Raw genomic sequence first — 15490 nt, 5'->3', positions numbered from 1 at the left:
TAGCCCATGGATGGGCTCGTGAGTTGTTTACAGGACTATCCTAAAGTGGTTCAAGCCGAGTTTGGTAAAAAAAAAGGTTTGCACATTATTTTAATTGGGTTTTACATGACAGAAAACAATATAAGGCCATGGTCAATGTGTCACTATTTGATCTGTAGGGTGTGTTTGATTACCGAGGATCTATGATTTAAGGATCTCTAGACTGATACCCCCCCTCCCAAAAAAAAAATCGAACTTGAAATTCATGAGGTTGGTCTAAAATGAGAATCTTAAAAACTCCAACTTCTCCAAAATACTCATTTGAACTGCTCTTAAAAAAGGAGGTAGTTGCAACTCCTTAAGTCACAAGGATTCCAATGGGATCCTAAATTTTTGATGGTTCAAAAATTTTACCCCATTTGCCTCAATAAATCTTATATTTTTATGTTATATATATATATATATATATGTGTGTATACATTATAGAAAATATATATACATACAAGCCACAGCCCAACTCCCAGCATGATGAGGAACCAGAAATAGTAGCTGCTCGACTGAATCTTTGAAGGAGTTGTTTATGCTTCCAAATAAAAGAGGATGTCCACGACTCTTCCCAAATTCATTTCTCTTGAATTCAAGTAGTTTTACTTCTCCTTGACTCCTTCCAACTCCCTCCAACACGGGTTCCCAAACAGAGCCACGGGATGTATGGGTGTTGGTTTGCGAAATTGACATTATCAATGCCATGCTAGTTCCATGTTTTTTTTATAAATCTTTTTCTCCCAAACTGTTGTTGGTGTTGTAGTTTAGCCATTTCTTTTTCAACACCTTTGGACGATGAGTTCCTAGATAGAGACTGCCATTGTACTAGATCAATTAAATCCAATAACAGTATGCTTGCCGTCTACCTATGGAATCGCTATCACATAGCTATTCTATTTTTTACTCATGCACTGTATCCCTTTAATATAATAACAATTGTGTCAAAAATTTTAATACAAATTGTTCTTTTATAATGAGAACCCTCCCTCGCCCAAGCTAGGAAAAGCTCGAGTTGGTCCATAGAGAAGTAGGAACCACCCACCAAAGTCCCTGAAGGAAGGTCCTTCTTGGGCCTAGTAAATTCTTTTTGATCGACGACACCACCTTGCTATAGTGGTGGTGCCAAGACATCATCGTAAAGGTGAGATCCCTTGACTGACATTTTGAAGAAAAAGGTAATGTCACAACGTCAACAGTGAGGTTTGATCCGGTGTCTTCATCTCAGCACCCTCACAACCACCTGGCTGGCCACACAGTTGCAATCATGTATCTCATCCATAACCATGTGACAGCTTAATTATTTAAGTCTACTTCAAGCCTATATGTGCACTACCAAACCACCCCCAGGCTACCAATATAACCATGTCCCACCTGCACATTGGTTCCATTCAAATTAAGTCCACTTGACCACCAGGACGGGCCAACTTGTCTCGAGTAAACCATACATTACTTCAAAGCTCTTATTATTAACCATGAAAAAAAAGACCAAACCGATCAAGTGCCAAATATATGTAATGGATCCAATTTAGGAAATTACTATCCACTCTTGAAAGAATCATGTTTATGGGGTGTGATCATGTTTGACCCAGACCCAACGCGTAAAGGGTTAGGGTTTGGTGATAAACAAGGAGGATAGATTAGAATCTGGGTAAGACTCAAAGGGTCTGCTTAACATATGGATCCGAGTATGGGTTGTGAAGTTTCATACTTGACCTGGGACCAACCCAAGTTCCAACTATGGTCCGCAATTTTTCAATGTAAAAAATATAAAAAGATATTATTTTACCGGTATGGTCCGGGTCTGGTTCATGTACTTATAAGATTCAGGTATGCTTTCTTTTATGGTGGGTCTGATTATACCCGGGTTTAGACCAAGAACCAGCATCTCAAATCAGATCTAGGTTTGGTCCCACCTTTGTCTGAACCAAGCCCGACTGATTGGCACCCCTAATCATGTTATGAAGCAACAGAGGTGGAGCTAGTAATCCAAATTAGGCCGGGCATATGCGTCTCTCTCTCTCTCTCTATATATATATGTATATATATATATATATATATATATATATATATATATATATATATATATATATATATATATATATATATATATATATATATATATATATATAAGAAAGTGTCATGGATTTGAGATATTCACTCATGTGATCGAACCAAACATGCAATAGATCTCAAATCTGAGGCTACTTCTGATTTGAGATATTCACTTTTGTGAGATATAGAAGAAAGTGTCATGGATTTGAAATCCGATGGGGGAGGGGTCCAACTTCAAATCCTCGGATCTCACCCAGGCATTCAAACACGAATTTTGTTTTGTTTTTTTTTCTTCACATTTGACCCTTTAAATGTGATCTACATGCTTGGTTTAACGGAAATTTGGCGGCATTTGAATAATGTTTTCTCTTGCATGTATGTCAGATTTTTCATAGTTAAAAAATCAATAGCTTATAGATGTACTGAATTTTTGACCTTTAAAATTTGTATTTTTATGTCCATAAAAATGTGATTTAAAAGTTGATTCTTAGTATTGAACCCAGGACCTGGGGGCGATTTCTCAGAGTAAAAAAAAAAAAAAACATTTTCCCCCCAAAAATGCAACTTGCACCAACGACTCAACCAGATGACGATATCTTGTTGCAACTTGCAATATGATCGTATATCTTCACTAACTCACGGTGCTAAGCTCGAGACTACAAAAACACAATCCAACGGATAGGGCTCATTAATCCACTACGTGTCACTTTATGATAAAATCTTATACGTCCTCTAGGGGACAAGGGTTTAACCGTGGTTGAGTCAACCGGTTTGAAGGGCAGTGTCAGGCGTGCAAGCAATACCCCATAAGCAAAACAAGTAGAAATATGGGTGATTTGCAAATGACAACCAAAATTTTCATTGAAAATTATAAATCCGGTCATGTTCTTTTCAAAACTTCTAAATACCTCAAACTAACATGTGTCTAGCAAATAATGCCAACACAAAATTCCCGTTAAATCTATACTTATTGAAATTATTCCAGTAAAGGTTTTGTTTGGGAACCTGTATTGGAGAGGGGTGATGAGAGTGGAGAAGAAAATGAGAGATGAGGTTGGAGTTGTCAAACAATTCTTGCAAGGATGAAGGTGAAAATGACTCATCTCTACTTCATTCACCACTCTCAACACAATTCTTATCTCCCAAAACAGAGTTTTCAAATACCTATGAGGGTGGGTGGTATTGACTAAACCCTTTTCAATTTTCATTTATTTCCCTTCTCATCTTCGGTTTCTAAACAAAGCCTAAAAGGCCTCGAAGCGGGAGAGCGCTTACAAAATTTTATGTTTCCTGAATGGCAACTGTAAGTACAAGAGGCCAAAGATCAACATGATTAGGTTTTCAATTTTGAATGCAATTTTCTTGTATAATAAATAAAAATTATTAAAACAATCTTAGTTTAAATCTTGCCTTGATTCTTTTTCTAAAGCAATAAAATTAATCCAAAAATAAAAAAAGCTTTTGTTTTGATAATCCAAACAAGAAAAACATCTCTAATCACCAACCAAACATTGGCTGGCCTTTGGTTGGTAAAACCCTAGTCTGGGGAGGGGAGTGTAGGTGGCTCAAAATTATGCCTATTTGGAACCAAGGTTTTTGGCTAAATAATCTCCTTTTTTTGCTTAGTTATTTAGAAAAACACTTTGAGAGAAAAAAATATATTTTATTAAAATTGTTTGGTCTCGTATTTATTATCTTTAAGAAATTCTAAGTGTTTATATTGAGGGAACTTGCCATAGATAGCAAAACCCTCAAGGGGCATTAGATCTTGGGTTTGTCAAATAAACTAAAATATTGATTTAGATTCGGCCTATCTTTTTATCCCTCACAAATAAAGTTGTGAACTTTCTCTTGACTTACAATTTTTCTTTCTTTGTGTTTTTTACAAAATCCTTTGTGCCTTGTGATTTTCTTTTATGACTTGCGAGTTTCTTTTATGAGTTGCGAAATTCCTTTGGCTTGCAATTTTTTTTTTCCGAGTTGTAAATTTTTTTTTGACTTTTAAATTTCTTTCATGTGTTGTGAATTTCCTTTATGTCTTGCAAAATTTCTTTTGACTTGCTACTTCCAAACTTTTATTATGGTTTGCAATTTTTTTTGTGTGATTTGCATATCTTGCTTTACCCTTAACATGTCGATACATTGGGATGGCATGTGCACTTGGCACCTAATTTTGGGCGGTGGCCACACTTGATGGGACGATGCAAGGATGAGCTTTAAAGATAAAAAAGGAAGTGCAAAGTTGCTCCGGCTCTTCTTCCTATTTTCTATGGTTTTCAACTTCTCTTTCTTCTTCTTTCCCATTGTAAAGTTGGTGACTGCGTTGTGGTGGCTAGCTTACCCAGTGCCAAAGGTGAATAGTATTGCACGAGGAAGTGAGGTTTGGTTGTATCTCAAAAGAGAAATTGTGCACGACCCTTATGCACTCAAACTCGATCCTAGTGGAACAAGTGTCGCTTTTGAGAAAGTGCATTGTTGGTAGCCTCCAAGCAAAGGTTTCACGATTAAGACAGAAGGTCTGAAATCTCCAGCAAAGAGCTTTTCACCATGCGGCAAGAGATGTCACCTGTGGGTTTTGAACTTGTACACTGACTTTCACAAGTGGCCCATAGCATACGAGTGAAGCCCTTTTGGGCAAATAAAAACCCTTGATTGCTTAAATAATCTCCAACACAAAAAATAGAGTGGAGGCAAAACGAATTAAAAGTAAGAGCACATTTTTATGAGGTAACATTTTAATCTCGACTTCATAATAAACATTAGCCCAAGATCAAAATCGTAATAGCAAGCATTGGCGATATTATGAAAAAATCATGATCTTCTCGATACCTGATCTAATGCCAAAAAATATCAATGTTTTTCAGAATATAGCCTGTTTTGAAACTATTAATATTTTGTGTGTGCGATATTATTGCATAATTAACGTGATACTTACATTTTTATATTTTTTCATTATAGTTTGTAATATCTTCTTGAGATTTTATAATATCACGAGATTATCTCTTAATAAAATCCCCAAACCAAGATTTATGACCATGGATCAAGTAGATAAGGAGGCATTTCGCTAAATGTGACAAAAGTGTCCTAGTAATTTAAAAGACGAGAACACTTTTGGTGGATAAATATTAATTATAATAAAAAGTTTTGTGGGCTGATAGAGAGAGAGAGAGTCCTTGCCCAGGTTGGTGTTTGGTTAGGGAGAGAGTGAAGGGACTTGTTCTTTACGCTCTCACCCTGTCGTAGATCCGGAGAGAGAGAGAGAGAGAGAGAGAGAGAGAGAGAGAGAGAGAGATGAAGGTGTTCGTGAAGACGTTGAAGGGGAACCATTTCGAGATCGATGTGGAACCCTCCGATACGGTCCGTTTCATCTCCCACCCACTCCACTCCCTTTTTTCTTTCTTGGATCCTACGATTCGATTGTTATTTTTTAGCAACGATTGTTTTGATCGTTAGAATTGGGCCATCATTGTGCGGATCGATGGTTGAATTGATCTCGTGGAGGGATTTGCACCCTAGCTGAATTCTGATCGTGTCATCGTATCCCTTTTGTTTTTCAAGACTTTAAGTTCTTCCGTTGGTGCGTTGATTCGAAGACAGAAATTTTCCCGTTGATTTGTTGGTTGTGGCTCGCGACCATATTGTTATATCGTGGAATTTGATGTTTTTTTGTCTTGAATTGACTTGTGGGGGTTGCAGTGAATTATGAGGATCTTGATCTTCGATTTATGGGTTTTGAGATAATGACGGATTTTAGGAATTCGTAACTCTGCTATTACTAGAAATTCTTAATGTATTGCAATTTCAATTGCTGTTGTTGGTTGTGGTGTCTTGTTCTGGAATTTTGGGTACAGTTATTTCGGTTATACGATTTTTCTCTTCACCGTGCATTTCATTGGGAATTTGGATTTTTTCGATGTTCGATCGGGTACCTGTAATTAAGGTGCCCCTTTCTACTACGGCCAGTGTCACTGATCAGCTTGTGATGTGTTTGTGGAATATATTCAAATATCAGAAAAATTGAGGACGCCGTTTCGTTCCTCCTTCACATGCTCTTGTTGATCTTGTGATTGAACTTGGTCTCCGTTTGTTCTTTTGATTGTGTGTGTTAACACGATAAGAAAGCTACATTTTCTACATTATATCTAATGAAATGACAGCGTTAACTGGTTAAAAGTCCTGAGCTTGATAGACTTGGTTTGGGTGGTATTTATGTTTTCTAGAATCATACATGGTAAATAGGAAATCTTGACTCCAATGCCAGACTTCACCTCGAAAAAAAAAACAAGTGTGTCGTTTGAGCAGCGGTAACTACAATTATTAAAAAGTGTGTCAATTATAAAATATTAACCACTGAAAAATAAGAAGGGTATGAATATGATACAATTTCAATAGTATAGTGGAGGTTATTATTTGTTCAATATAATTCTGAAAGTTTGGCCCTTTTTTTCCCGCCAAAAATGTTGATTTGAGGTCAAGATCTGCAAAACGATTCAGCCTTGAGTAAACAGAAAAATTAAAAGCGAGAAAGGTTATTTGTATTATCGTATAAAATTTACACACACACACACAGGTAGACTATATATATATATGTGTGTGTGTGTGTGTAAAGCTTCTAGTTCATGGTTTTGTGAGTTAGAATTTGAGAAAATGATTAAATTATATTTGCCTTTCGTTCAAAGGAAATATTAGTTTAAAATACATAAGGACAAACAAATAAAAATATAAAATATAAAATATAAAATATAAAATATAAAATATAAATAAATATCTTTAATTAATTCTTTAATGTTTTCCTATTTTTTTGGTCTTTTGTCTTTTTTCCATACGAACTGTGACTTTGGTTTTCTACTTTTAAATATTTTGTAGCCAATCCTTGTTATATATGTAATGCCCAAAAATATTACATTTATTATTTACTTTTTTGTGGGATTGATAATCTGGGGTTAGGCTGACCGCAACCAGTTACATCAAGATAGAAATTCACATATTATTTTTATTATTTACTTTTACAGTATAAAAAGGTCGATAATTTGTACTTTTTTGGAATTAAATGTCAATTGAAGAAAGAAGATACCAAAAAATTAAATCCTACAAAAAATGTCAATCTTTGGGAAAGAGACGTGCCCCTTTTTTCCCATTGAGGCTTATGGTAGCAACAGTCGTGAAAGAACTATGCCTTTAATGCCTCTTAAAATATCTTTCAAAACAGAGGATGATAGGGGAGGGTGCTAATGCTGCCTGTTCGTTTAAGATTGTATGCGTTTAAGCCTCCATTTATGCTGTATTTGCATAATGATTGGACCCTAATTTGCTGTGGATCAGAACTATGAAGATATGCATGGATGAGAACTTGGAGTTTATGAGGATATGTATGACTCTGTCTCCTTTAGGTGCTCCACTTTTAGTAACAGTGAGTCCAGATACTATTTGGATATTATTCTGGTACCTTTTATTGTTTGACCTTTGTATGAATACTTTCTTTGCTTTCAAAACGAAAGAAATCAAGGTAAAAGTACTGTATGTGGACTTTATTGTGTAGGCCTCTTCAAATATGGTTAAATTTGGAATGATAGACCTTGAAAATGTTGTTGTAAAAATCCTCTTAAATGTAAGTCATCCAGAATAACTTATTCCGTTTGATTCTCAAAATTCTGTGATTGGTTCTGGAGGTTGTGTTTGAGTCTCTAGAGAAATTGACTGCTTAAGTATGATCGTGCTTATTAGTTGGCATGTGAAACCAGATTTTATTATGAGTTATAACAATGGTTTTTTTGTTCGTATAAATGAAGGGATCTAAATGACTGAAAATTAACTTGATCTTGAATTTTATCTTTTTATGCACCCTTCTATAGGCATTCCACATGTATGTCTTCATGTAGTATTTCCATAGGTTTCTGATACATTTATTTAGATAGAAACCATGTTTTCTCTGAATCATTGGAACTCCTCGGTGACTTTCATATGCTAAGCTACTGACACGTTACTCCTTGTGGGTGACGTTGGGTAATTGGTCTTTCTCTAGCATGATGCTGAGCAGTAGAAAAGTCCGAACTTAATATGGAAAACATATTGTTCTCCAGGTTCATAGGGACAATACCCCATTTGATATGGATAATAGATTGATGTCAATACTTCAGTATAGTTTGTTTTCATGAGTGCTGGTTTGTTTCATTTTTTTGCTAAATTGTTCCTTTTTCATACTTAACACTTCTTTATTTTTTGCATATGTAACAAATTTCAATGACATTTGTGACTTTTTGGATACTTCTTTTTTTATAGGTTTCTGCCATTAAGAAACACATAGAAACCATCCATGGTCAAGATGTTTATCCATGTGCTCAACAACTACTTATTCATCAAGGAAAGGTTCTTAAAGATGAAACTACACTGGTTGACAATAACGTTGCTGAAAATAATTTCATTGTCATAATGTTAACTAAAGTAAGTTCTGTTTCTCTTATCTGGCTAGAATATTTGGTGGCTGTTTAATGTTTGATTGTATCGTGATCATAACTTTTGATTTTGACAGTCAGTTATAATTGAATTTGGGTTTGATCCACTATTTATTCCTGTTTGTTATGGAGGTGTTGCTTTCATCTGTTTGTCTGATAAAGAAAGGGAAAGAAAATATTGCCTTAATAGTATTCATTGGAAATCTGGATTTGGTGTTTGTGAAAATTCTTAATAGAAACAATAAGTGCCTCTTTAAAGGAAGAAACAAGAAACCAGTATCAGATTTTTGGAGCTGTATCTTTCATATTTCATATGATGCAAGCCATTTCTGCATGCATTGGTCTTGGAAATGCCTCAGGTCTACTTCTTTATGCTGGAAATGCCTTCTTCCAGGAAATGGACCCTAACCAGTTGAAAACCATAAAGGAGGCCACCTTCTCTATTAGACGATAGGAGAAAAGATGAACTAGGCATATGCACTTTCTGCCACCTGTTCTCTTTCGTAGTTGCCTTGGTATTCCACTGTCCCAAGTACTCATCCACTATCATAGGGAGCATGCTTTATCTGGAATGTTCCATTTTCAAGCAGCTGGATTGCTGGAGTCACTTTTCCATTTTTTTTTGGTTTTTTCCTATAGTTTTTTAATCTGACATCCAAATTGATAAAGAGTCACCTAGGGGCAAAAGTGTAGCTGCACATGATTTTCATCCCTATAGTCAGACTGGTTTGTCTCATGTAATTTGAATTTATCCTCATCCAGTTCATTTTTTCTGGCATATCCTTTGCCTGAAATAATTGATGTTCTTCGCCATCCATTAGTATTATAATGTCATTTTAAGTGCTCAATGCCACAGTAGCATCCAAATTTCCTCCTTTTGTGTGGTCCATCAAGCTATATGGAACATCACATGCTATTGTGCTGGAAAGTCTGGTCTGGAAATAATATACTCTTGAGAAGTATGGGCATATCTATTGCAGTCAATTCCATATAAACACACCTTATAGCTATCTGCCTTCCTTAGCTTGCAGGTTCTTTCATATGGATGGCTTCTTCTAGGCAACCCTGTGTCGATGTTCTTGTTTGATGCAATGTCTCATGAAGCGTCCTAGAGAAAGGAATAGCCAAGAGCTTCATCGCTTTCATTGCACTGTTAAAGCACCCTTGGCCCCTAATTTTCATATGAAAGTTATCCATGTTGGAATATAGATTAGTAATTAAAACCTTGCAGCTTGTTTGTGAATTATGATGCAAATTTCCAGTGTTTTGTATTGAGTAGGATTTTTCTCACACTAATTCACATCAATACTGGAAAGTGTGGTTTCCTCGACTAGCACTATGCTATTTTAAACTGTGCAAGTATGGTGGTAAAATTTCATGTCCAGTCAATTGTTGCTTCACTCTGTGACTTGCAGTTGGGAAATTCTACAAGGAATAATTTGCATGTAATCATGCCAAATTGCTCAATGTAAAAAAATATTTATTTATTTCAACCTTTGCTGCATGTGTTAATAATTATTTGTGGATAAGGCATGACAAATTATGAGGTTATTGCAGTTACACCATACATAAATATTCTGTTGTCCTTAATGCAATCCAAAGAGAGTAGCATTGCCTGACACATTTGTTTGGCTATGGAATGTCTCTTGGAGCATAGTCCTTATATATTGTTAAGGGATATTAGATTCTGCGGGGTAATGTTATATGTGGAGAAGACAGTGCACGTGTGTTGAGTTGATTTGATGAGTAGAATCTGGTCTATGGCTTGAATAGGGTGGAAGTTATAATTTAAGCATTACAAATGTCACTGTTTCATTAGTGGTTTTGCTCTTAATATCATTATTTCTCTGTGAAAACCTTATGTATGAAGTTTTTGGGAGAATATTCTTGTGTGATGTTGATCTCGGCTGGCTGTGTTTTCCTGTCTCTTCCCTTAGGGTGTGTTTGATTGCTTGTCCAAGATTGGACAAAACAACATAACATAACAGACATAACACATGTTCTGTCTGTTCTATAACTGTACTACGTCCAGTGTTTGTTTCGACTGAACAAGAAGCTATGTTCCTTGTGTCCAGCATTTGATTTTTATGATGTGTGTGGACAGCTTGGACACATATGGATAATGTGTCGGATATCTTCGTTTGGATTGTACCAAATGAGTGTTTTAATCTGTTTATTATAAATTTTAGTCCTGAATATGGATCTCGAATTGGATCTAAATACCAAAAAATGTTAAAACTTTGGGTAATTTGTGAAAAAATAACAATTGATATTTTTTTGATATATAAATGCTTTAATCATTGTCATATTAGATCTAATTATGAAGGTATAAAAAAATTATCAATTTTAGCCCCAAATATGGATCTCAATGTGGAACCAAGTAACAAAAAATGTTTAAATTTTGGATAATTTGAAAAAAAATAAGAACTCATAATTTTTTATATACAAATGCAAAAACCATAAATAAATCATAAAACCGTAAAAATGCAAGAAATAAATCATAAATAAACCATAAATAAACCATAAATAAACCAAAAAACCCTAAACTACAACAAAAACCATGGTTGCCAGTTGAGGAAGCGGGAGCGGGAAGCGATACGGGAAGCGGGAGCGGGAAGCGAGGCACTTTCAAAATTTTAGGAAGCGGGGAAGCGTGGGACCACTTAGGACTGATTCAGAAAGTGTCTCGAAAGCGACCTAGGAAGCGTCTCGGAAGCGACCTAGGAAGCATCTCGGAAGCGAGGGGGAAGCGAAAAAAATAAAAATAAAAAATAAAAAATACAAAAAAATTGAAAAAAATAGGGGAAGCGAGGGGGAAGCGTGGGGGAAAGCGAGGGGGAAGCGTGATGGGAAGCGCGCTTTCCATTAAAGGGAAGCGCGTCCCCCCATTAAGGGGAAACGCGTCCCCCATTAAAGGGAAGCGCACTTCCCAAAAAAGGGGGACGCTTCACCCCCACGCTTCGGAAGCGCGACGTTTCGCGCTTCCGAAGCACGCTTCGGGGAAGCGCGCTTCCCCTTTTAGCTAGGCGCTTCTGGTAACCCCAAGAAAAACAAAACATAAAATCATACAAACCATAAATAAACCATAAAATTAAATATAAAAGGCCCTAATTCAAACACTAATTAAAGAATATTGAGGAGCAAACACTGACCAATGAAAATCAAAGAAAAACAACGCTAATCAAGTTAACTATAAGAAGCACTAATGAAAGAAATTTGATTCAAAGTCCTAATCAAAGAAAAAAGCCCTAATTAAAAAAAATGATTTAGAACCCTAATCAAAGAAAATACAATAAAAACCCTAATCAAATAAAAAAAGCCTTAATCAAATTAAATATAAAAAACCCTAATTAAAGATATTTGATTCAAAACCCTAACAAAAGAAAAACCCTAATCATACTAAATATGAAAAGCCCTAATCAAAGAAATTCGATTAAAGCTCTAATTCAAACCCTAATAAAAGAAAATCAAAGAAAAATAGCTCCAAACAAATACAAGAAAAGCCCTAATCAAATTGACTATAAAAATCTCTACAACAACAACAACAACAAAAATTGATTCAAAAAAATTGATTCAAACCCCTAATCAAAGAAAATCAAATAAAAAGACCTAATCAAATCAGAGAGAGAGAGAGAGAGAGAGAGAGAGAGAGAGAGAGAGAGAGAGAGAGAGAGAGAGAGAGAGAGAGAGTAGGGTGCCATCGCCGGCCTCTTGCTGGCCGACCGCTGCACAGGAGAGAGAGGGGGGGGGGTGTCGGAGGTAGAACCCCCTCCCCTCGACGTTTTTATTTTTTAATGTGAGTTCCCCTATTTCCCGTTCTCAGCGTAACGGGGGGAGGTTGGAATGGAAAATCACCGTTCCATGGACGTGGTGGATGCACGTTGCGTGCGTCCGCCGTGTCCAGTGTTTGATCAGTGCTGCGTCCTTCACGTCCGCGGCATCACGCAGAACGCTCGATCAAACATGCCCTTATGGTGCATTTGATGCATGGGGCAAGTTGTCGAGGACAACAGAGTCACACTCCTGGGGTGGGACTCTTTTGTCCTGACAAACTGGGATGCAAGGCATCCAATGTGTCGGGACAAGTTGCCCCACATTTGCTTCCACTAGGGGGGCCATACAAAAAGGGACACAACAGTTCATATCATAATTTTTAGTGTTCTATTACTATATGATCACAATGATCCCATAAATTTTATTGTCAGAAGAGATGTTTCATTAGCATGCAGAAATTACATATGGCTATTGGATGAATGGGTAACTGTGACCAGAGGAGAAAATTTTGGTCTTTCTTTGAAGTTCATACATCGGAATGGACTACTATTGTATGAATAATTGCTTGGCAAGTATACTCTTATTCTTCTTTGAATAGTACTTTGATAGATCATTATCTTTTTCCTTCATTGTTGTCTTTTGAATTTAAATTCCATTTCATACATTGATTTGCTGATAGCAAGGAGTACACACACTCACACACTCAAACGTACACTCATGAACATGGCATATACATATTTTTTGATTGGCTTTGACTGGTAAATTGTGTGGTTTGTTGTATTGAAATATCTGTTCTGTCTGTTCCAATTTTCATTAAATTACTCTATTTGTATGATATTCTGGACTTTCTGTTACCAGTTCCATTTCAACTAACATAACCTTTACCGTGTTATGTGTTTTTGTGCAGTCCAAGGGCTCATCAAGCGGAGCTTCAACAACTCCAGTAATGTTTTTTCCCTTTTTTTTGCACAAGTCCTGTAATATTTTTACATCTTGTCTGTATCATAAACTTTTTGAATTATGTTGATCTAATTCTTTAACTATTCAAACCTGTTAAGCATCTTCTCTGGCCTGTTGCTAGCTTATTTAGTTGGTTATTTGTATTTAGTTTGTGACATGCCAAAGGGTGGCTGTGTTAAATTACAATGCATCGATGATTCAATATATATATATATATATATATATATATATATATGTATATTAGGGGTATTTTAGTCTTTTTTATTTATGTAATAAATACAGTCCAGCAGAGACTGTATACAACAACAACAACAACTACGCCTTCATCCCAAAACAATTGGGGTCGGCGATATGAACCAAAAAAGAAAATCATTTTGGGCCTTCCACATGAATCCTTCTCCTCCAATCATTTCTATCCAATGCCATGTCCTCAGTGAGGTTCAAAGCATTCATATCCTTTCCTATCACCTCCATCCATGTCTTCCTAGGCCTACCCCAACCTCTTTTAACTAATATATTTTCCCATTTCTCCATCCTTCTAACTGGAGCATCATTAGGCCTTCGCCGAATATGTCCAAACCACCGTAAACGATTCTCTCTCATCTTATTTTCAATGGGTGCAACACCTACCTTCTTACGTATCTCCTCGTTTCGAATCTTATCTTTTATTGTGTTTCCACACATCCATCTCAGCATACGCATCTCCAGCAGAGACTGTATAGTCTTTTTAAATTCCTTTTACTTTTATATTTTTGATGTCATATTCAAAATATGACTGTTGGGAAGCAGTCCAACTATGTAAGGCTCTATAAATAGAGCCCCCTTTTTATGTGTATGCAATGCTCTTAGAAGCATATTTGTGAAGTTATAAAATTATTTATTTTTACTTTGTGTTCTGGTGAAGATTGTGATCTTGTGTATCTCTTTTATAAGATTGTAATCAGTCCGTTAGAGATCTTTTTGTGTTTGTGCACTTGTGTAGCCCTTTGTTGCCATTGTGATTGTGCACATTTTGTTTCATTTTATGGTATGTTGAAAGTCATCTTAAGTGTACTCTCTTTGTGGTGGTGAACATCTTCAAGCATTTCAAGTCATCCTCAAGCTATCTCCTACGTGCTTGCCACTATGGGTAAAAGAGAATTCTCTTACGTGATCTCCTACAAGCTCAACGAAAGAAACTACTTGATGTTGGCTACCGCTATGAAAAACCATATCAAGAGAAAAAAAGTTACGGGGTTTTGTTAGTAAAACCACTAACGAACCCCAACTTAAGCTAACAAGAAGGGAAGGAGACCAATCAAGGTTCTCTCCTACAAAGAAAAAGAGAAAGCGTTGCAAGAATATCAAGAAAAAATGAAGGATTGGGAGGCTATCAATGCTCAAATACTCTCATGATTCATGAATACCATGGAGTTCAAAATTGCTACCAATATCATCAAGTTCAAGAAAGCATGTGATGCATGGATTTTCTTAAGGAGTACATTCATTAAAAAAGATATGACTCGACTATATTATATCCAAGATAAGGTACGTACTACCAAGCAAGGAGATAAAAGTATAAGAGATTTTTATGGTCTCTTATCCCCTATTTGGGATGAATTAGCTATTCTAGAACCTAAGTGGGAAGGTTCGACAATTGAAATGAGAAAAGAAGTAGAAAGAGAAAATCTTTTTTCTTTCTTATATGGTCTTAGATCGAAATTTAAGCAAGTTCGGTCCTCTTTACTTCATAAAACTTTCTCTTCTTCTATAAGTGATGCCCTTGCTCAAATATGTTAAGAAGAAACTAGACTTGGAATGCACAAGTCTAGTGATGAGGTTCTTGCCGTAGCAAGACCCGAGAACTATGTAAAAACCTATAAACCTCCTCACTTTGAGAAAAAATACAATGGAGGAGGACATAATGGGGGAAACTAAAATGATGGAGGATACTCTTAAAAATGTAAATATATATAGTATAAATACATATGTACATATATGTATTATTATGTATATATATGTGTGTAACTAGGTTAGGATAGTTAGATTAGTTTTTATTTTTTGGTCTTGTTTGAACTAGTCAACACTTGTTGACTAGTCAACAAGAGAGTTGTTGGGAGGCCCAACGACTCTATTTAGAGCAGTTGGACCCTCCCAACGACTCTCTTGAAGCCTCTCATAGTTGTGTATGTAATGAAAGGAGGCGGAAGCACCAATAGAGCAAAAGTCACTCTTTAAGAGTGACTACT

The 15490-nt window shown here is 36.0% G+C and overlaps 1 protein-coding gene across 3 annotated transcripts in view; it reads left to right on the top strand.

Annotated features, from left to right (window-relative positions):
- Nucleotides 1-5219: 5219 nt before the first annotated feature.
- The window catches only part of LOC149841391 (ubiquitin receptor RAD23c-like), a 44864-nt gene continuing 34593 nt past the window's right edge, over nucleotides 5220-15490 (top strand). The window contains exons 1-3 of one of the 3 annotated variants that reach the window (XM_090003806.1): nucleotides 5220-5433; nucleotides 8356-8517; nucleotides 13210-13245. In XM_090003806.1, the coding sequence (XP_089859932.1) occupies nucleotides 5368-5433; nucleotides 8356-8517; nucleotides 13210-13245 (264 nt within the window). In that variant the 5' untranslated portion in view covers nucleotides 5220-5367. The remainder of the gene's footprint in view (nucleotides 5434-8355; nucleotides 8518-13209; nucleotides 13246-15490) is intronic. The other 2 variants (XM_090003807.1, XM_090003808.1) reach the window with 2 other exon arrangements.

This window comes from Nuphar pumila, chromosome 4 (assembly GCF_984573655.1).
Source record: "Nuphar pumila chromosome 4, dmNupPumi1.hap1.1, whole genome shotgun sequence".
NCBI lineage: Eukaryota > Viridiplantae > Streptophyta > Magnoliopsida > Nymphaeales > Nymphaeaceae > Nuphar > Nuphar pumila.
Note: the sequence above shows the minus strand (reverse complement) of the source record. Positions and strands in the feature narration are given on the sequence as shown.